Source organism: Dendropsophus ebraccatus, chromosome 2, assembly GCF_027789765.1.
Source record: "Dendropsophus ebraccatus isolate aDenEbr1 chromosome 2, aDenEbr1.pat, whole genome shotgun sequence".
In the NCBI taxonomy this organism is placed as follows: Eukaryota; Metazoa; Chordata; class Amphibia; order Anura; family Hylidae; genus Dendropsophus; species Dendropsophus ebraccatus.
The window spans coordinates 179881357-179903196 of record NC_091455.1 but is presented as its reverse complement, the minus strand read 5'-3'; the positions used below and the strand labels follow the sequence as shown (position 1 = coordinate 179903196).

The 21840-nt window shown below is 41.2% G+C and overlaps 1 protein-coding gene across 1 annotated transcript in view; it reads right to left on the bottom strand.

Annotated features, from left to right (window-relative positions):
• The window catches only part of DNAH11 (dynein axonemal heavy chain 11), a 178787-nt gene that overhangs the window by 51871 nt on the left and 105076 nt on the right, over positions 1–21840 (bottom strand). The window contains exons 56-58 of the mRNA XM_069959712.1: positions 5727–5960; positions 3736–3882; positions 1914–2027 (exon numbers count right to left, since the gene is read on the bottom strand). Of these exons, the coding sequence (XP_069815813.1) occupies positions 1914–2027; positions 3736–3882; positions 5727–5960 (495 nt within the window). The remainder of the gene's footprint in view (positions 1–1913; positions 2028–3735; positions 3883–5726; positions 5961–21840) is intronic.

The following is a 21840-nucleotide window of genomic DNA, read 5'->3' as shown; positions in this document are numbered from 1 at the left end:
GGGGTCTAAGTGGCGCTGGGGGCGTGGCTAAGTGGCCCAGGTATCCCAATCCCAGATGATAAAAGATCACTTTTTACTGGAACAAGCATCATGAGGTATGATAGAAAATAAGGTATGAAAACTTCAAAATTTACCCTTTACACCTGTGTAGAGAAGTCATAATGCAAAAAGGGGGGTGAAAGTGTCACTTTAAAGACAAGGTCTGCATGGACATCATTAGCGATGTCGTCGCTCACTTACACTAGGCATCAGGCCATGTAATACAGCCCTAAACCTGGATAATCCCTAATATTAATTATTACTCTCTAATACAAGGATTATGAAAAAATACAATAAAATATACATAAACTTTGTTTAACCTAATGAATGTTGTTGCCGATCACACTCAGTAGGGTTGTAATTGAAGTTTTAGTAGCTAATATTTCTTTTCTTCTGCCATGTATAATATATGATTATGTTCTGTGCTCGGAAGATGAAAGCTTGTGTTCTAGCACGTGAGCGCCCTTCACGCCCAAAAATGTGACATCTTTTAAATATATACAGAAAAAATCTAAACGTAATTTGCATTTTGGCAACAAAATTTACCACCGCTATTTTTTTTCTTTTGCCAAGTATGTGGTACAGGAAACGCTCCATGAATGATGACTCCCCGATGAGCAAAAGAAAAGAGATCTCTTTGCATGGGAAGATACAATTGAATACTTGTAAAACATCAGTGAGACGTCTTTAAACCCCACACATTATCTTGTCAGACGTCGTTGAATCACAGTTCCTACTGAGATGCAAACCATGTTGTTTACTTCTAAAGCACAAGTTATACCAACCATTTCGTTAAAAATTAGCTGCTGCAAAGGGGTGTAGTGTATAGAGAGGATATTACCTGCATATTGCTTTGGAGTCAATAATCTCTTATTAAAAAAAAAAAGTAAAAAACTATTAAATTACGATTATAATGGGATGTCAACATAGAGAAAAAACTTTTGTTGAGACAATAACATGACCAGTCTATTATCATATTTACTTGTTTTTGACTACCAGCACTGAGCAAGGAGGAAGGAGTGGGGGAGGGAGAAGGCGCGCATGCTGCAGCTCAGCAAGACCTCTATGACACTTAAAATGTACCTGGCCGCACATCTGCTGACCTGAGTAGCAGTGAATTCCTACAGTGAATTCTACAGCCAGAAGTTTGGTTATCCATAGGCAAGAATATGCCATAACGAGATCAGAATGGGGATCATGCGCATTACAGTCTCAGAGTTTTTGTATACATGGACATCTGAACTTTCAGCCACAGAGAGGAATTCACAAATAAATATTGAACACTATTTTTAGCTAAATCCAAAGTGGATTTTTTCTTTGTTTGTTCCACTCCTGTTTACCAAATGCTGATAATGTTAGCAAAGAATGTAAAAAAATATCTATCTATCAACATCATGTATACTCATGTTACCCCCTCATGCTCTACTCAAAAAATTTTTTTTTTTAGAATACACATTGGGGAACAGTTACCAAGGAGTCTAATATGTGTGACTCTCCCAATGAGGATTGGTGTATTTTGTTCCAATATCTTGTGACTGATTAGTTTACCAGTCTGTGCGACTTATTTAAATTATAATTTGGGCGCTAATCCCAGATTATGCAAACTTTTGGGTGAATACTCAAAACAGGCGCATAAAAAAATTGCATCTAAAAATATTTTTTTATTTTTTAATAGAACTTTTTAAATAGAACATAACATCCAAATATTCACATAAAAATAGGCCCAAAGGCCATAATAAATTTCCCCCATAGAATTTGCATTGATCCATGTAAATAGATCATGTTTATCACAAGTTATTTATTATAAAATGTATTTCCTTTTTGAAAGAAATCATTGTAGCTTTGTAGTTGGTGGGTGCTATGCTACCATTTACCTTGTTAAGCGTATTTAGGGCATCATTAGCTGCAACTAAAGCCGGTTCCGCTTCCATCAGGTCGTCCTCACAGTCCTTCTGCTTCACAGACACCTCCAATTGTATAGACGCCACCTAATAGGCAAAACCATAAATCTTTTAACCTTTCAGACTCATACCTACCAGACACCAGTTTTTTCTTTAGTCCTAAAGTACTATTAACAGATAATTCACAGAAACTGATCTCAATGTATATATCCATCATAGGATTAAAACAGTTAAAGTAAATAATGGTTATTATCTTGTAATGATGGTTGATGTGTTGGAAGCAGGAAAAATAGGCAATGAGCGACCTTGACATTAATGAGTAGATGACTTGGTCAAGGTGTATCTAACACAGCAGGACTTGTGGGAGTGTTCCCAGTATACAGTGGTTAGTGCCTCCCAAAAGTGTCAAAAGTAGGGTAACTGGTGAACAATGGATTGGGTCATGGGTGCCCAAAGGCTCACTATGTATAGGTGTTTGCAGCTATTGACTAGTCAAGTGGAGTGCCCATACTTAATACTACAATAACTGTTGGAATGACTGATGACATAACCAAACGTAACATGGTCCAACAGCACCAAAAAACAATGTTCAATAAGGCCAGCTTGTAGACTCTGGATGACCTCCGGGAAGCTAACAATCCTAAATATGGGAGTCTGTACTTGCCAAAGAGAAAAAGTCACACAGCCTGATGACATGTCAATAGTAGGGATGGTCCGAACCCGCCGAGGTTCAGGTTCGGATGAACCCGAACGCTCAGCATCGGATTCCCGTTGTCTGCCCACTCCGTGCAGCGGGCGGATCCAGCGGGAGGACCGCCTGGAAAACTGGGATACAGCCTATGACTATGGCTGTATCCCAGTTTTCCAGGCGGTTTTCCCGTTAGATCCGCCCGCTGCACGGAGCGGGCAGACAGCGGGAATCATTACCGAGGGTTCGGGTTCGTAGGAACCCGAACCGAACTCCGTTCGTACCTTTCCTAGTCAATAGTTATTTTTCATGACAGGTACACTTTAAACTAAAGTATTGGCTACTAAGGTTTTGTTGCCAGATAGAACAGGACACCTTCAGAGGCCTCAATGGGTTACAAATATTTTGGTGGCAGAAGGGAGACGTGCATAACTTTAGACAAGTGGTTTTAATGTTATAGAATACTGGTTTAGCTTATATATGGTGGTTCAAGAAGATATGACAACAGTATTGTGTGCCATTATGTGAAATATATTGATTTTATGTATATAAAATACAAGAAAATTTAGATTTTTGGGGGGTTCAGTGTTGCTTTACTTATATTATATTTTTCTCTTTTTGTTTCAGTTTTTAACCAATCAAGAAATATAATAATAACTAAACCAATCATGGAGGAGTCAAATCTAGTTTGGGTTTATATAGACTCAAATTCTTGCACATTTCCGCAAACCAATTTCCCTTCATCGGGGGGGCAGAGCTGGTTGACAGCAACCACATGGCTCTTACATAGTAGTCTCAGATTTAAATGAAAGTAGCTAAATCCCTCAGAAAAGAATAATTGTATTGCCTAGATCCTTAATAAAAGCTACTCTGTAAAATGAGCTCTCTAATGTCCTATCAAATCAGTCTAAGAGCTAAAAGGTGAGAGTATTCTGAGTGAGGTGAAGTGGTAATCGTGTTGAAAAAATACAGCTAGATGCCCTATGATCACAATTCTTCACACATCTCACTCCCTGGAGAGCGGCTTGTTGAAAACGGTTTGTCTACAAAAGGTGTACTTTGTGCTGAGTGTTCCTTGGCAACTCTAAATGACTGCATTTCACTGACCTTTTGCTCCTCTGCATCAGCAATGGTCTTTTCCTGGCTCACTTTCTCGGTCTGAAGCCCTATTTTAGCTATTAGAGCTTCGGCATCCTGGTTTCTCTGTTTCAATTCCGCCTCTTGCGAAGCAAGTTTGGCTTTTAGATCTTCTACCTGCAGGACAAAAAAGACAAAAAAAAAAAAAAAGATAAAATGTTTTTAGAATTTTATATTTTTCTTTTATAGATGTATCAGTATTAAAAAGATTTAGGGTCTTCTGTCTAAAATAACACCCTCTTCCTCCTCCTCATCTACTATACCATCAGGAGCTGCACTAAACGGACTATAGAAGAATAATCAGGAATGTATGTATGTAATGGTCTTGGGGGAATAAAAACAGCTGTAGGCTGTTCACGCACACTGTCAAGATGAAGAGCATTTTTATTGGATCGCCATTGTTTAATGACAAATAATGGTCGTCCAGTAAAAACAGCCGTCATTTTGACAGTGTGTGTAAACATAGCCCTTAAGTGCAGTTAACATGACTATAGTAGCATATTGCTAAATTTCTAAATTGCTAATAGTCACTAACGTATTAGCTTAACCTATGCACCCATTTATAGCTGGATCAGTTTGGTTTGTACTCATAATCTGCCCCCCCCCCCAAACTGCTTTTACTGTAGGATAGCTGCTTGTAATCCATGATCTGTCCTGGGGTCCGTTTGGCAGGTAATGCAGTTATTGTCCTAAAAAACAACTTTTAAACTTGCAGCCCTGTGTCAAATTGGCGTGGCATAGAGTGTCTGTGCCCTAGGCTTGCAATGCCCCTTCTCCCTGCACTCTTTACCATTAGGAATGCCCTGGGCAAAATTTCTCATCACTTGTCTGAACACTTCACATGTGCTGGATCGTTAAAGTGACTGTACCACCAGGCCCAGGCTGAAGACCACCAAATAATACAGTGTAACATGGGCCAGATTCCCCTGATGAGGCTGTTGAGTTAACAGTGAAACACGAATGGTGTTATTTCTGTGCTTTTTACTGACATGTACACTGCCTATGATTTAATATAGAAATTGGTAATTCTTCTAGTGTGGAATATCATGCAATTGTGCTGCTAGAATCTCTGCTATATTCATGCATTGTGCATGTAGCCCTTTTTTATTGCATATTTAAATTTATCTCTATTGTTTGTAGTCTATTTTATGGCCCTTTCACTACAGAAGGGGTGCAATGTACATGGTTCATGTGCCCATGTGCGAAAGTAAACAAGTCTATGCGCTTTTTTTTTCCCTGTAGATTTTTCTTTCTAATTTTCCCAGTCATATCATTCAGGACAGTTTTACATCTCATTGTGCCATCTAAATAAACCATCAGTATCATAGTCTGTATAAATCCAGAACTCCACCCACCCCGAGACTGGTTGCAAATGTATCTACATACACAGACAGCACTTATAGGTGAAGCATTCCCTTCATCAGTTTATCAGATTTGTATCTATGAATCTGCTCTTTTCTTTTTTATTGTCTATTAACCAAAATTGCATAATAGTTTTTTTTTTTTTACAGTTTGTATATTAGCTTACATGGAGCAGCATATTTCAAGACAGATTTCCTTTACATATGCCATCTGAGTAGTCTTTAGTAATACCAGTAGAAGATCATGCAAAACCGACTATGGTATGAAAGAAAAAAAAAATGGCCATGTTATTAGCATTCCTGTGAAACGTCCGTGGCTGGGTGCACACAGCAGTATACATGGTATACATGGCGGAACATTTACTCACAAGAACAATGAAGAAGGAAGAAAGGATTTCGATATTAATTGTGGCTGACTGGCCTCTGTGTGTGTTATATTCATTCTACTATTAGTAAATCTAAAAATTATAGGTTACCATTCCTGCAGCCATTTATTTCGCCCCATTAATATAAACTTACAACGTGACGCACCATGTGGAATGGAGTTTGGTTACATAAATGGGATATACTCTGTTAATGCTATTAGGCCTGTAGACTTACCTGCGATGCTGTGCTTTTCAGCTTTTGCAAACCGTTCTCTAAATGTTCCATTTTCTGAGATAACTCTTTCCCTTTTCTGTCCAGAAGATTTTTGTATAAGTTTATTTGCTCCAAGAAACTTTTTGGGGTGGTATAATTATAGCGTTTCTCGTTCTGATAGTATTTAGCGCTGATTTCATTGACGCTTGTGTGGACATACGCCATGAACTGACTGATTGACTCTTTCACGTTTGCCTGTAAGAAATGCAGGAAAGAAAGCATAAAACAAACAATCATGGAAACGGTCTATCGTACAATATAAATAACACAACATGGAATAAAAATAAACTCGGTAAGACCAAGATACTGTTATATATTTGAAAAGGAGCAGCAAGTGGCGAGAATGGGGCCATCTCAATGACAGAAGCCTTAAAAATAAAATATTCCCCTATTTTATTGCCGTACTCATGATATTGTTCTAAAGTCGAATCCATGATTACACATGAATCGAACGGCGCCTACACGTGGTAGCCGGTGCCGCATTCCTTTTATTGAACCGCAGCCCAGTTCTTATGTACGGCACCATTCTATTCATGGTTACCGGGTCGGGGGTGAGACACTGGAGGCGAGCCGGCCCGCCCCCAGTGGGAAGAAACCCCTGCCCCTCCATGACGTGGCTGCATGAGTCGGCCGATTCTGCTGTATTGGCTGCAGGAACATTATTTTTTCTTACAATTGAATTGTGGGCACCGTTGGGTGTGCCCCAAATCAATTAACCATTGACTACAATGTAAAGTATGGCCGCCAGCTGTACTTTACATTGTGTGAACAGCTATTGTTTGCCAAACAGCGTCAAGAAATTACGGTCACGTTCATTTTTTTAACACCCGTTCTAAAATAACGATGCAATGCCACCACTGCAGAAAAGAACGAACGCTGATTTTATTACAATCAGTGTCCGTACTTTTCTTTTCTCATAGCTTTTACCTTTTCAATACAGATGAATTAGTACTAAAAAGTAAGTATACAAATAATACAGGCACCTGGGAGGTGTAGATTACTATCGTGCCTGTACATTAACTTATTCAGATCCCTGTTACATACAGTATACCCTTTTAGTGTGGGGTTTCTTTTTCCCTATGTAAAGTATACTATATTTACATTTAAGTTAATATGTATGGTATCCTATGTTTTTAGGTGTTTTTGGATTTCTTTTTTCTATACCAATGCACGTTTGCAATGCACTTGATTTATGCTACATCTTTACAGTATACATACTTTTATGTTTATTCACCCAGTAATTTTTTTATTTATACATAGAATTTTTGCTTATGTGAGAATTTTTAAACGTGAACCTGTCACTGTTAAGAAACATTGACATGTCACACAAAACATGTAAAAAAAAAATCTGATTGGTCAGTTTTTTTTACGCAGGTGTCAATTATTGAGTGTTGTGAAAAATCTTGTTTTCCTTGCCCAAAATGTATTATTTGGTGCATATGCATTCATAATTTTTGTGCAATTTTGGGGGTAATAAAGTACACTAGGGTAGTAGTAGAGTACTGCTGCACATTTTTTTGCATAAAAATGTAAAATTCACCCATAAATTACATATAAACTTTGACTAATCACAAACCACACCCTCTCCTAGGAAAAAAGAGAGAAGGGGCAAATGTAGTGAAAAGCGAGATAAAAAAAACTAAAAAATTCTATTTGATAAATAAAAAAAAGTTCAAAGTGATACAAACCCTCCTAGTGACAAGATGCAAAGACAACAAGGTGGGGAGTTGTGCCCTTTTCCTGGCATTACCTAGTAATAGGTGGTGGCTAGAGATGAGTGAACCTCGAGCATGCTTGAGTCGATCCGAACCCGAACTTTCGGCATTTGAACTTAGATAAAGCCCTAAGGCTATATGGAAAACATTGATATAGTCATTGGCTGTATCCATGTTTTCCAGACAACGTTAGAGCTTTATCCAAGTTCAGCAGCCCCAACTAATCAAATACCGAACCCGGTTCGCTCATCTCTAGTGGTGGCTAAATGCACAAACCTAGACCAATCAGAATTTTTTTTTAAAGTGACAAGAATACTTTTCCAATTTTTTTTTTTTTTTTTTTGTGTGTATAATTTTTCAGTGTGTAATGTTGAAGGTTTTTTTTATTATTATTTTATACCTTTCGTGTTCAGAAATAATTACAACCTCATGCACATGCCCATATTAGAGCTCAATTTTGTATGGAGTGGTCATTGGGCTTTCATAGAGGTAAATGGCCTTGACTGTACCTACATATATCTCTGTTTACTTATGACACCTTTTTTTCTGTCCGATCTTGTGAATCCAACATAAAAAATTATTATAGCACATTCCACTGGCATAAAACAGAGCTTTTTTTCCCCTAAAAGTACTGTTTAGAGATAGAAGATCCCACATTACATAGAGATATATGGGATGCCATGGGCCGCCTTACAAACTCTGCTTGTACAGAGACCTTATTCCTGCAGTATCCATTTTACCTTCATTGACTTATAAATGAATATAGTCCAGCGAACCTACAGCCTCATCAATGGAACAATAATTTATGGGTTTATTTACAAGATTAACCCTCTAGAATTAATCAGAGGATGCCGGGAAATCAATTAATAAGAATTAAATAAGGTACACCTAGTGCGCTGAAAGTTACACATAATTTACCAAAACGCTGTCAATAATGGCTCCAACTTCAGACGTATTAGCAAACGCTATTGGAGTGTTTAATGATAGAATTAAATGATGGAATATTTTTCAGTGATTAAGCCGGGGAAGCATTTTAATTGCCCGCTTTCCAGTTTAATATTTTCTATTAGAAAAACTAGAATATTATTGATAGATAATCCATGTGCATTAGGCTTGTCTGCCGCTACATAGCCCCCAATTATTTTTCTACATTCGCAAAAACAACTATGAATTTATATTACGTTGGACTAGAAGGGGATGAAAGTACTAGTTGTAGCTTTTAACATATCCACTCAATTAAAACTTAAAAATCAGCTGAATTTTACATTACAGCCAAAAACTGTGTGTGAGGTTGTGCCTTTTTTTTTTTTAACATTATAAACAAACTAAATCTACCATGGAGTAAGGGTATGTTTCAATCACGTACATTTTTCAAGACTCAGTAGCATAGCGGACCACACTATTGAGTCCCTCAGAATTAACACATACATTCAGAAATTGAAGTGAACATAGCCACTAAATGTCTATGGGCCTATAGGGAGTACTCTGTGGTATACACTGGTAACCATTTTGACAGGTTGACGTTGTATACTGCGAGCATAGAGAGAAAACATGGTGGAAACATAGCCTCGTCAATGATTGACACAGACTGTGGTGTTCTCAAGAGTGCAGAGAAAGATGTACCCAACCTGGAGCAGGCTTGCAGAGGGGTTCCCTTCAGATGGTGGCGCGACCAGTTGTGTTCAATAAAAGAAAACGCCACTAAAACCGCTCCATGTGAATTAGCTAATGGTAATCAAGTGGGATATAAAAACAATAAACAAGTACAACGCGTTTCGGCTCCCAAAATCATCATGGAGTCTTCATCAAGTAAACCTGATCACCTGATGAAGGCTCCACAGTGATTTTAGGATTCGAAACACGGATCCTAAAATCCTGTAATCGGAAGCCACCCCCATCATTTACTTGTAAGTTAGACTTTAAATAGATGTGTATAATATGGTGTATGGTGATACCTGCAGAACCCTGCACACCTGTACACATATCCTGTCCATAAAGTACAGTACAAAATGATGAGATGTATATCTGCAGACTGTAAAAGCAGGAAAAGGTCTTCCAGAAAAGATGGTAATGGTCCTGGATAATTTGTCATGAAGCAGTAAAATAACTATTGTTGTAACGTAAAGCTTAACAAAGTGGCACAGCATGGGAGACATGTCAAGCCATGGAGCAGCTGGTTGTAATTCATGCTGCTTTTGCAGAAAACACTAATCGTTGTAGAGCGGGATTCTTTGATGATTGGCCTCCTTTGCATTCGCAATTTGTCACTTTCTCTTATGATAAGGTCAGCGGTGACAGCACTTCCTGACTTTAACAGCTGTGGCTTCTGAAACGGTCATTGTGCAAATACTAATTGCAGTAATTTCATTAACATAAATTATTTATTCTGCCATTCCGGTTTATATACCGTGTTGTCTTTTTTTTTCTGTATCAGCCAGTTTTCAAATACACAAAAATACAAAAAAAAGACAAAAACTCAAAAGCAATGGCTTCAACTTTTTTTTTTTTTTTTAAATAAATAAACTGAATTCCAATATATAAGAAATATTTCTCAAAAATATATCAATACAAGGAACAATGTACTGTAATAATTAGGAATTTGGGAAGAATTTGTAAGCGAGACTTTGCATCCTACTTTGTATGTTAGTGAGCACAGTTGAGGTTAAATCAGATGTACCAGTAGTACATCGCTTTGTGATTTTTATATGAATGGACCGGCGCCAGCACAGGGATGCCAGGGCCGTGGTCCTATTTTTGAAACGCGGCACAGTTCCTGGGCACAGTGCCGGTTTATTCCCAAGCACCGGCCGGTCATGAAGCACTGGAGGCAGGCCCGCTAGTCCATGGTTTGACAATCTCCCCTTTACTCTTTGAATTCTAATGGAGCCGCGTCACAAAGGGGAGGGGGTTTTGCTTCATGCCCAGCCGGTGCTTGGAAATAAACCAGTGTTGGACCTTGGAGATCCATTCCACTAAGGATGGGGGTCCTACAGAGAAAGCCAATTAAGGGGAACTAACAAGTTGTCAGCTGTAAAATGCATTGAGACCCTTATTCAAAAGCTCAAACAAACAATCACCCTTAACATAACATTTTCTACCAGCCACTCTTCAAGTGTCCACTCTCTTGGTCAACCTCTTAGAATAACAAGTTTGGAGCATATTTTCTGTGTTGTGTGATTTTTTTTTTTTATTCCTCATGGTAATTTATGGTTAATCGGCCACTAGGTGTTACAAGTCCCCTTGTTAAAGACATCCAGTGGTAATCCAGAGGTTTGGGCTCCATGGATACGGAGACACACTGAGATGGTAAAGCATTACAGTCTCATTGTGTCTTCATATGTTTCGAGACCTGAACTTCCGGATTAGCAGTGGATCTTGCCATTGATCCAGAAGCCGCCTATGCGTGGTCATGCTAACTACCCGCCTCCCGGATGGAACAGTGGTCTCTACCTTAATGAATACATGGATAAAGTGTGACTGGAGGACGTGAAGAAAGACCCCGGTATTGTATCCGCTCTCGTGGGGGGTCACTGATTGTATAAAGTTGAAATGAAGTTTGAAAAATGCCTGTCTATATGTGAAAAGCGATAATAGAAGAATTCATTTGCAACTATAATTTGTTGTGTCATCTGTTGTTTGTATACTGTTGGATCCACTGGGGTCAGCGGTCCCAGTTTTGACACGAAAACCCAGAGTGATTGCGGTGTATATGTACTGTTTTGAGGAAAAGGAATGGGCATTTTAGATTTCAACCACCCAATTCTTTTGCTCTTGGAGAAACAAGCTGTAGCCAGAGGAGTCTGACAGAGGCCAACTCCTCCTCCTTGTTCATTGGTTGTTCAACCAGCAAAGGCAGCCAATGCCAAAGGCAGCCATGCACTTTCAATTATTGTCGATTGAATGATTGTTCAGTCGACAGCTGTCTCTCCCGATTTCTCCAGTTCAGCATGGCAAAACATTAATGTGTTGTCTATGGAGAGAGGAGGGGTGAGCTGCTGCCAGCTCTGACGGGGGCCTATCACTCCCAAAACAATCAACCATTCTTTCTTCCAATATTACACTGGTCAACAGCCAAAAAGGTTCCGATATGAAAACAGTTGAACTTAACTAATTTTGGGGTGCTGAGATCGAAACTGATGATCAAATTTTGAAATTGGCTCTAATTTTCAAGATATAGACGTACTTTCTATACTTCTCACAGCCTGTGATACAATACTAGGAAAAGTTTGCATCTTCAGTATTGCATCATCAACTGGTATATTGCATCATCTTAGAATGACCAATAGTTATGGTTCACACTGCGTTTTTGCTATTCGTGTTTTTTAATCCGTTTTTTGCGAAAAACGGATGAAAAAAACATGCATTTGGTGTGCATCCATTTTGATCTGCTTTTCCATTGACTTCAATTATAAAAAAAAAAAAAAAACTAATCCGTTTTTTTAACAGACACAAAAGTAGTTTTTTTTTTATAATGGAAGTCAATGGAAAAACGGATCAAAACGGATGCACACAAATGCATTAGTTTTTCATCTGTTTTTTGCAAAAAACGGATGAGAAAAACGGATTGCAAAAACGCAGTGTGAACCTAGCCTAAGGTATTGAGTTACATGGAACCCATGAATGCTTGCAGATTACTGTTGGACAGTTGACAGTTTGTATGAATACAAAAGACACGTGTAAATGCACTGAGAAGCCATTGAATAAGGACCTACATTCCAGAGTTCAATAAACATAATTAATTTGTAAAAATTCTTGGATCTGCCTGTAAATTGTAGTTGATTTCAGATAGAACTAAGTTTCCTATGAATATATTTAAAAAGTTTATGAACAGTAAACTTGCTTCCTTATGATTGCAGAAGTAATAAATATGTCGGCTATTATACTGTATTCTATACAATTCACAAAACAGTAACACGAGAACTTCCATATCATAGAAACTAGAGCCAATTAACATTTTTCCTTGTGATATTTGAATTCAGCGCATAAAAATCATTAAGAAATGGAGAATTTTATTTCTGAACCAAACAACTTTTGAAAATTTGTTGACCAGTGTTATCTGTCGGAGGAGAGTCAGGGGGTCACCATACACTTAGAGAGTCATCAGAGTCTACCAATGTCACTGGGTTTGTTGACTTCTCTAAACATCTTAATACCATTTTTCCCTGAAAATAGGACATCCTACTGTAATAAGACACCCCCACTATCCTTCCAACTAGCTTAAAATAAGGAACCCCCCTAAACCAAGGCACTCCCTAAAAGTAAGGCAACCCCCCAAAGGTAAGGTCACTAACCACCCAACCGACCCAGCCCCCCTTACTCAACCAATCCTCTTGTGGACCTTGACAGAAGGCGCCGCACACTGTTCCATGGCCCCCACAACCATTCGCACTTCCTGAAGTCCTACTGCACGTCCCAACTTCCTGCCGCTCCGCCGCACATCTTGATGTCCTGTGAGTATGCCAGGGGGAAGAGAGCCAAGGAGGGAGGCAGCTGGGCGGATGGCAAGGGGAGAGAGCCGAAGGGGGAGGCCAGGGGGAAAGAGCCGAGTGGGAAGGCTGGGGGCAGAGAGCTGAGGGGGAGACGGGGGGACAGAAATAAGACATCTCCCCCAAAAAAGACATGATGCCTCTTTTTGGGGAAAAATTAATATAAGGCACTGTCTTATTTTCGGGGAAAACACGGTATGTACGGTCACCATTAGAAATAAGATGATTATGTGTCCTGGTGGTAGAAGTGATTGTGTCCAACTAATATGCTGTCCATTGTATCAGATCAGTAAATGCACAATTTACTCCATGAATATTTTTCTTATTGCACTAGTCCCACATCTTATATACGCACACAGTAACAACAAGCCTACACCCCTACACTGAAAGCTGTCTATACACACAGACTGGAACTTTAAATTGCACATATTGCTGGATAATTAGAGACGTGTTTTTACACTTTCAGAGCCAAACTAAACCGTACCTGATAGCACTGCATTGTGGGTTTAATTATCATATAGCAACTTCTGGAAAATCATACATACAATGAATTATAGTAATCTAGATAACAATGGGAAATAGCAGCTATTTCACATAATATTCATCCTAACTGTGTTTTAAGTTGCAGGTGCACGGCGAATAAATTCTGTGTCACGCTATATAAAACCGGAAACCATTACATCTTACAAATAGGTTTACAACCAATTAAAACAAAGTTTAAGCATTATAGTCATATAGTAAGTTTAGGTTTTTTTTTGCCTTGTTTTTTTTTTCTTTTTTCTTTTCTTCTTTTTAAATTTAAGGCAATGTTGGGATCTACATTTTGTCCATATTACATTTCTGGACATAATATAGTAATAACAGCCTTTTTCACTTTAATATTTTAAAGCCTTGACAATGGTTCATGTCATATGAATAGAAATGAGCGAAACGGGTTCGGGTTTGAGTCGATCCGAACCTGAACGTTCGGCATTTGATTAGCATTGGCTGCTGAACTTGGATAAAGCTCTAAGGTTGTCTGGAAAACATGGATACAGCCAATGACTATATCCATGATTTCCACATAGCCTTAGTGCTTTATCCAACTTCAGCAGCCACCGCTAATCAAATGCCGAACGTTCGGGTTCGGATCGACTCGAGCATGCTCCAGGTTTGCTCATCTCTACATATGAAATATCTGACTGTTCTTCCATAGGAGGTTGGTGGTAATGTTTAGGTTTCACCAGTAGATGTCAGTATATTATGGACAGAAGCCACATTAATCAGCAAATGAAACTGTTCACCTGTTATTCCTGATGCCACAGTAGCACATGTTATAAAATAATTTAAATTTTTAAATGGTTAAATTGTATACGGTATACATGTTGCATAAATAGAGATTGTGAGCTGCTAGATTTCCTGATCTGTGATCTGTGTATTTATACAGAACTGCAGAGAGCCCATGCAGCTTCAGAGAGCTATTCTACATCAGAGGTTTACATTGATTAACAAAATGTTCCTATTGATATTTAATTTTTTTTTTATTTAGTTCACATCGCAGTTTCTGAAAATGCAGTTTCTCCAAATGGACCACGGTAACGAGGATCTGTCAGGTGCAATACGATGGAATATGGGACTGAGGTGAAGCTAATATTGCGGTATATTTTGGGACCCCACCCCTGTCCTCTACCGCAGCGTAGATGCTCTAGATCCACTGATTTCAATGGACTGAATGTACCCTAGTTGAAATAAATGGATCTGGAGTGAGTAGTAATATACATTTATGCATAAAGTTTTGCTGACATATACACAAATGTACTGTACAGTATGTACAAATGTGAACATGTCCTAAGACTGCACTGACACCTCTTCAACTAATTCTATTTAGTGCTAGAAAAAAATTGGATTTATAGGAAAAACTTTATCCAAATGTATTTTTCCTATATCATCTTTGCTTTACTTCTGTCTTCTGTACAGTGTGCGATGGCTTTGTGGCAGACACAAGCCAATATGTGGATATAGGTGTTCTTAGACATGTCTTTATTTATGTTCCAAGCAGCCGTGCTGTATTCATATACAGCTTATTGTTATGGGTAACAGGCAAGCAGGTAGCCTCACAGGTCCCAGTGGCTGTCAGATAAACCCCCCCGGGAATCACAGCACATTCTCTCAGCTGGTGACTGTGTTTCTTTATCAAGAGAGAAAGAAAAGTAAAGCTCCTGATCTAGAGATGAGCCAACCGGATTCGGGTTCAAGTCCATCCGAACCCGAACTTTCAGCATTTGATTAGCGGTGGCTGCTGAAGTTGGATAAAGCCCTAAGGCTATGTGGAAAACATGGATATAGTCATTGGCTGCATCCATGTTTTCCAGACAACCTTAGAGCTTTATCCAAGTTCAGCAGCCACCGCTAATCAAATACCGAACGTTCGGGTTCGGATGGACTCGAACCCGAACCCAGTTCGCTCATCTCTATCCTGATCACATTTTTTTTTCATATATAATGGGGGGGGGGGAGGAATAAACAAAATGTTTTCAGTAGTAAAAACAGACAAGACTCCGAAATGACTGTGAATTTCATTTTTTACCATATAATTGAAATGTTTTTGCCTTTAAATGTTACTTTTTCACACAAACTATTCGCAATGAGGGGACTTCATGCATAAACTTTTTCAAACAAGACAGGCTAGTAACACTATACGTATGTGCAGTGTCCCAGAACATGCAGACTACTACTCCTATTATGGCCATTTCTATTGCTGTGTCAATGCCTGTTCTGGTAAGTGTTTGCACTGCAACTGCTGCTGGTTTTCCCCTAGTATTCTCTGGTAATGTGCATTCTCATGTGTATTCTCATGTATTCCTGTGTATTATTACAGTGTACAGTGGTATGCAAGGCTGTTGATCACGTGACCTGTAACCATGGTTCCTCCAATGGCTGACTAGCTCTGGCCAAGAGCAACCATGTGACCTCCCACTTCCTGCTGACAATTTGGTCTTCCCCCTGCTTCCAAGCAAGGAGGTTGTGTGGTTCTATCCTCTCCCACAGAAGAGTGACTGAGTCTGCTGCTATATTCAAGTCTTCGGCTGTATCTGCCTGCTCAAGTGTCCGGAGTCTTCTCTCTCATCTGGGTGTCATTCCGTTATCTCTCCTCATCGCTACAAGGATTCACAGCAAGTATTATTCTCAAGCTAATCCACCCAGCAACGCTATTTCTCTCATACTCCTACTCCCATCATCCGGCACGTATTCTCACAGCCTATGCAGCACCACTCCTGCCTTATTGGTCAAAGCCTGCTATATACCCGGTTGCATCCGGAGAGAACTGTTGCTACTAGTTACCTCATCTATAATAAAACCGCTGTTACTGAACCCTGGCATTGGTGTCCACTAACTGGTGCCCTGACTAAGTGCAGCGAAGAATCGCATGCCCATCATCACCCGCAGATTCCACAGACCGGCCCTACAGCTGTGCTGCCCTCAGGCCTATACCGTGACAAGTATAACCCCTGCAGCTGCCCCGGTCATTGCCCGCTCATAACACCAGCACTGCGGAAGTGGCCCCCAGGGGCCAGGGCATCGCATTTTTGGCGTCACGAACAGGATCTACCCGCCACGCGGTGTACCAGATCTACAGTTTAATATCGTCTCCAGAGACTGTGCTAAAATTGCCATGGGAGTTCTGATAACTGAGTCGCTGCACGGCTGGGACTGTACACAAAATGGCCGCTTCTTGCTGTTATTTCTACCTGCGCCATCCCCCGGTGACGAGGGGGTTAACTGCCATGCGGCCGAGAAGCGGGAATTGCTTGGCGCCATTGATAATGACTGTGTCTCTCCTGATTGGCCGGCCGCTTCCACTGACGTCATTGTTGCTGGGCAGACTTTGGAGCCTGATCCTCCAGCCTGGCGCTCCTCCCCTTCCTGCTACAAGTTCCGGCCAGTGGAACGCAAGATGGCGGCCTATGAAGAGCACCTGCCTGCAGCCCCAGCGCTTGTGATGCCTACACTGCCTGAGAGTCTGCATCTGCTCAATCCTGCGTGCCTGCTAATGCCGCCACCCTCCGACAGCGATATCAGTTGGGGCTCTACACCAGTCTCCAACGGTCCGGAGGAAGAGCCTGTCTCCATCGCCAGCGTCTCACCGGGATCTCGTTGCTCCACCACCTGCGACCACCACCGCTACGAAGCCATGTGGCCCCTACTGTCTGCGACCACCACCGCTACCTACCATGTGGCCCCTACTGTCTCTCCTGTGACCACAGTAGCCCCTACTGTCTCTCCTGTGACCACCGTGACCCCTAGCCTCGTGGTCACCACCGCAGCAGATGAGGCTCCTGCTCCGGCTTCCTCCCGGTATTATCCCTGGGAGAAGAAGAGGGGTGCCACTTGGGGCCCTCCAGGACACCTCTATTAGGTGTTCTCTTCAAAGGCTGAGTTCTTTGACTGTGTTTTTTTTTTTTGTGCTGTTTCACCATTTAGTTCCTGCAACGTTCAAGGTTCGTGCCTGGTCCTCCTGACCAAGTTCCCTGTACTAACCAGCCATGAGCTGATGGACACTTACCATAACAAAAGGTTCTCTAGTGCCTGTCCCAGAGCCTTTTACATGGACGATTTCTAATTGCCTAAAAGAGACTCTACCTAACAGAGACACTTAACCCATTCCTTCCTAATGCACTTTCCTGTGATTGTGTGTTCCACACAGGGTATTATTGCACTTATTTCATTATTGCATTTTTTTTTCTACTATGGCATTTCAGTGTTATCAAAGTCTTTGTATTTCCTCCTCTGAGTAAGCACAAGGTTACATAGATTGCCTCAGAGTAGAGTGCCTCTTTTGTAAAACAGTATATTTTTCCAGTGTCTAAGTCAGATAGCTCCTCCTCTGAGTAAGAGAAGTCAGTCCACATATACCTCAGAGAAAGTCCAGTTTATGTAGGAGTGTACTTTCTCATCCAGTCTCATTATTGTCTATATTATCTCTATAGCTGGAAAGATTTAGTTGAGCCAGTTTGTATGCAGATTTTTCTCAGATTTTCATTCAGATTTCTCTCAGATTTTCATTCAGATTCATGTGAGCCAGTTCTCCTCAAGACCTCGCAGTATTTGTTGTCTGTTGTGTTTCCTTTCCTTTTGTTTCCAGTATTTGTTCGCCTCTGTCTTGTCCCAACACAGTAGTTATCACACATAGTCTTACCTAATATTCACACTGGTCCATACATATTGCACCTTGCATACCCTTTCGTGTGTTTGGCCTGTGGAGTGCTTGTGTGTGTGATTGAGTGGTATGAAAGGGAGCTCCCCATGTATGTTTGCTTTTATTATTTTGTTCTTTTCTCTTCCAGGTATCCAAGACACTACTCAGACACGCCAAGGTAGTACACAGGTCTTCACAGTTCTCTTTTCCAGTAGGGTAACACATTTAACAGAAAACCTACTGTCTAACTGGCTGGAATATTGAGGGTCCCCCGCCAGCAGTTAAGTTGTCCTGGCTTACACGTCAGATGGTTCACGCACTAGCTACCTGGTCGCCAGAGTACGTTAGGCACCCCTAGGTGAAGTCCTGCCACTAGGGTTTCTCATTCTCTCTCTTCTCACCTGTGCCTTGGGCGTGGGAAACACACACCTCATCACACTCACTCTCATCATTCATTCCTGTTGTTTGATTGTCCAGTCTATTCATGTTTGCTGCCTTCTAGATTCGCCGAGGTCGGCTCAAACTTGCTAGGGAGGTATGCAGTGTCCCAGAACATGCAGACTACTACTCCTATTATGGCCATTTCTATTGCTGTGTCAATGCCTGTTCTGGTAAGTGTTTGCACTGCAACTGCTGCTGGTTTTCCCCTAGTATTCTCTGGTAATGTGCATTCTCATGTGTATTCTCATGTATTCCTGTGTATTATTACAGTGTACAGTGGTATGCAAGGCTGTTGATCACGTGACCTGTAACCATGGTTCCTCCAATGGCTGACTAGCTCTGGCCAAGAGCAACCATGTGACCTCCCACTTCCTGCTGACAATTTGGTCTTCCCCCTGCTTCCAAGCAAGGAGGTTGTGTGGTTCTATCCTCTCCCACAGAAGAGTGACTGAGTCTGCTGCTATATTCAAGTCTTCGGCTGTATCTGCCTGCTCAAGTGTCCGGAGTCTTCTCTCTCATCTGGGTGTCATTCCGTTATCTCTCCTCATCGCTACAAGGATTCACAGCAAGTATTATTCTCAAGCTAATCCACCCAGCAACGCTATTTCTCTCATACTCCTACTCCCATCATCCGGCACGTATTCTCACAGCCTATGCAGCACCACTCCTGCCTTATTGGTCAAAGCCTGCTATATACCCGGTTGCATCCGGAGAGAACTGTTGCTACTAGTTACCTCATCTATAATAAAACCGCTGTTACTGAACCCTGGCATTGGTGTCCACTAACTGGTGCCCTGACTAAGTGCAGCGAAGAATCGCATGCCCATCATCACCCGCAGATTCCACAGACCGGCCCTACAGCTGTGCTGCCCTCAGGCCTATACCGTGACAAGTATAACCCCTGCAGCTGCCCCGGTCATTGCCCGCTCATAACACCAGCACTGCGGAAGTGGCCCCCAGGGGCCAGGGCATCGCATATGACTCACTGTTCGCATTACACACAGATGCATCTCCCATACTTTCTTACATGTCTATGAGATGCACAGTACTCCGTCATAGAGGATTTATTAAGCTCCTCTTACATTCCTAGGAGCACTTATTGCTAATAATCAGCCCATGTAAAAAGGGCCAGTGATCAGCTGATGAACAAGCTCGGTCATCAGCTGATTGGGTCTTTTGGTGTGTTGTCAAATCATTGTTGTCGGACGCACACAGTTTTGTGTAAACAGGGAATGTGCAGTTTATAATGATGAATTTTAATAACCGCATAACATATTCAGCGATTGTCCATGTGGCCTGACAACATGATTGACTAAGCCTTGTAAAAAGCTCTGTGCAAGTATGCCGATCTAGCTGAACAGCGTTCATTATTGGGGCAGTGTTAGTTTGTGTGTAAGGGCCTAAAGCTTATTGGTATTTTTCTGACCATTAAATCGTAACTGTCATTTCAGGGTCATTTTTCTGAAAACATTAAATATAAACAGTTCAAGCGATTTTAAGAAATTCTGTAATAGGTTTTATGTACTAAAAGAGTTTCCTTCTGGACTGAAAAAGCAATCTCCCAGCCTCCCCCCTCACATCAGATAAAGCAGGATTTCTGTGTCCATTATGTGGCTATGGAGAGGGGAGGGGCTGTTAGGAGTGACTGAGCACGGAGCAGTCCTACACAGCACAACACCCTGCAATCTTCTCTCAGTAAGTTCATAGATAAGCAGTGACCTTTCTGACCCCTGAATCCTGCAGTTTAGGTGCCCAGACAGTCTACAAACAGCTGACCTTCATGTCACCTCTTCCTGCTCCCTCATCTCCCTCAGCCCCTCCCCCCTCCATAAGGATAGAATGGAGAGAGCAGAGCCCGTCTTCACTGGCTTCTCTGTAATGAAGACGTGTTTGCCTGATAATGCACAGATAAGAAGTCAGGGGGGGAGGCTGGGAGATTGCTTCTTGAGTACAGAAGGAGGCTTTTTTGGCTGATAAAACCTATTACAGAGTTTCTTAAAATCGCTTATACTACTGATTTCTGCAAAAAAAAAAAAAACATGACAGTTACACTTTAACCTCTTAAGGACATAGGACGTACCGGTACGTCCTATGTCCTCACTTGCACTTCAAAGCGGGGCCGCGCGGCGGCCCCGCTTTGAAGTGCCGCGATCCCGGGTGCCGCGAGTAGCCCGGGACCGCTGCTATTAGCGGGCACGGTCTGATCGCCGTGCCCGCTAATTAGCTAATCGGAGGCAGCTGTCAAAGTTGACAGCTGCCTCCGATTACCGGAGGCAACGTTTCCCTGGTGTCTAGTGGGGGAGATCGCTCCTCCGGGACCTTGTCCCGGAGGAGCGATCTCCGTTACTGATGCCGGCCGGGGACGCGTCCAAGATGGCGCCATCCTCGGCTCGGCACTCGTTCGTTTTCGGCTGCAGCAGCCGAAAGCAAACGAGTGCCGATCTCATGGATCTCTGCAGCATATCTATGCTGCAGAGATCTCAATGAGAGATCACAGTGTATATACTAGAAGTCCCCCAGGGGGGCTTCTAGTATATGTGTAAAAAAAAAAAAAAAGTGTTGTTAATAGTAAAAAGCTCCCTCCCCTAATAAAAGTCTGAATCACCCCCCTTTTCCCAGGTTTTAAATAAAAGTAAACAAATAAATAAATAAATACACATGTTTGCTATCGCCGCGTGCTTAATCGCCCGAACTATTAATTAATCACATTCATGATCTCGTACGGTAAACGGCGTCAGCGCAAAAAAATCCCAAAGTGCAAAATTGCGCATTTTTGGTCGCATCAAATCCAGAAAAAATTTAATAAAAAGCGATCAAAAAGACGTATATGGGCAATCAAGGTACCGATAGAAAGATCACATCATGGCGCAAAAAATGACACCTCGCACAGCCCCATAGACCAAAGGATAAAAGCGCTATAAGCCTGGGAATGGAGCGATTTTAAGGAACGTATATTGGTTAACAACGGTTTGAATTTTTTACAGGCCATCAGATACAATATAAGTTATACATGTTATATATCGTTTTAATCGTAACGACTTGAGGAACATGCATAACAAGTCAGTTTTACCCCAGGGCGAATGGCGTAAAAACACATTTCCCCCAAATAAAAGAAATGCGTTTTTTTTTTCAATTTCACCACACTTTGAATTTTTTTCTGGTTTCGCAGTGTACTTTATGCAAAAATTCAGCCTGTAATTGCAAAGTACAATTAGTGAAGCAAAAAATAAGGGGTCATGTGGGTTTCTAAGTGGAAA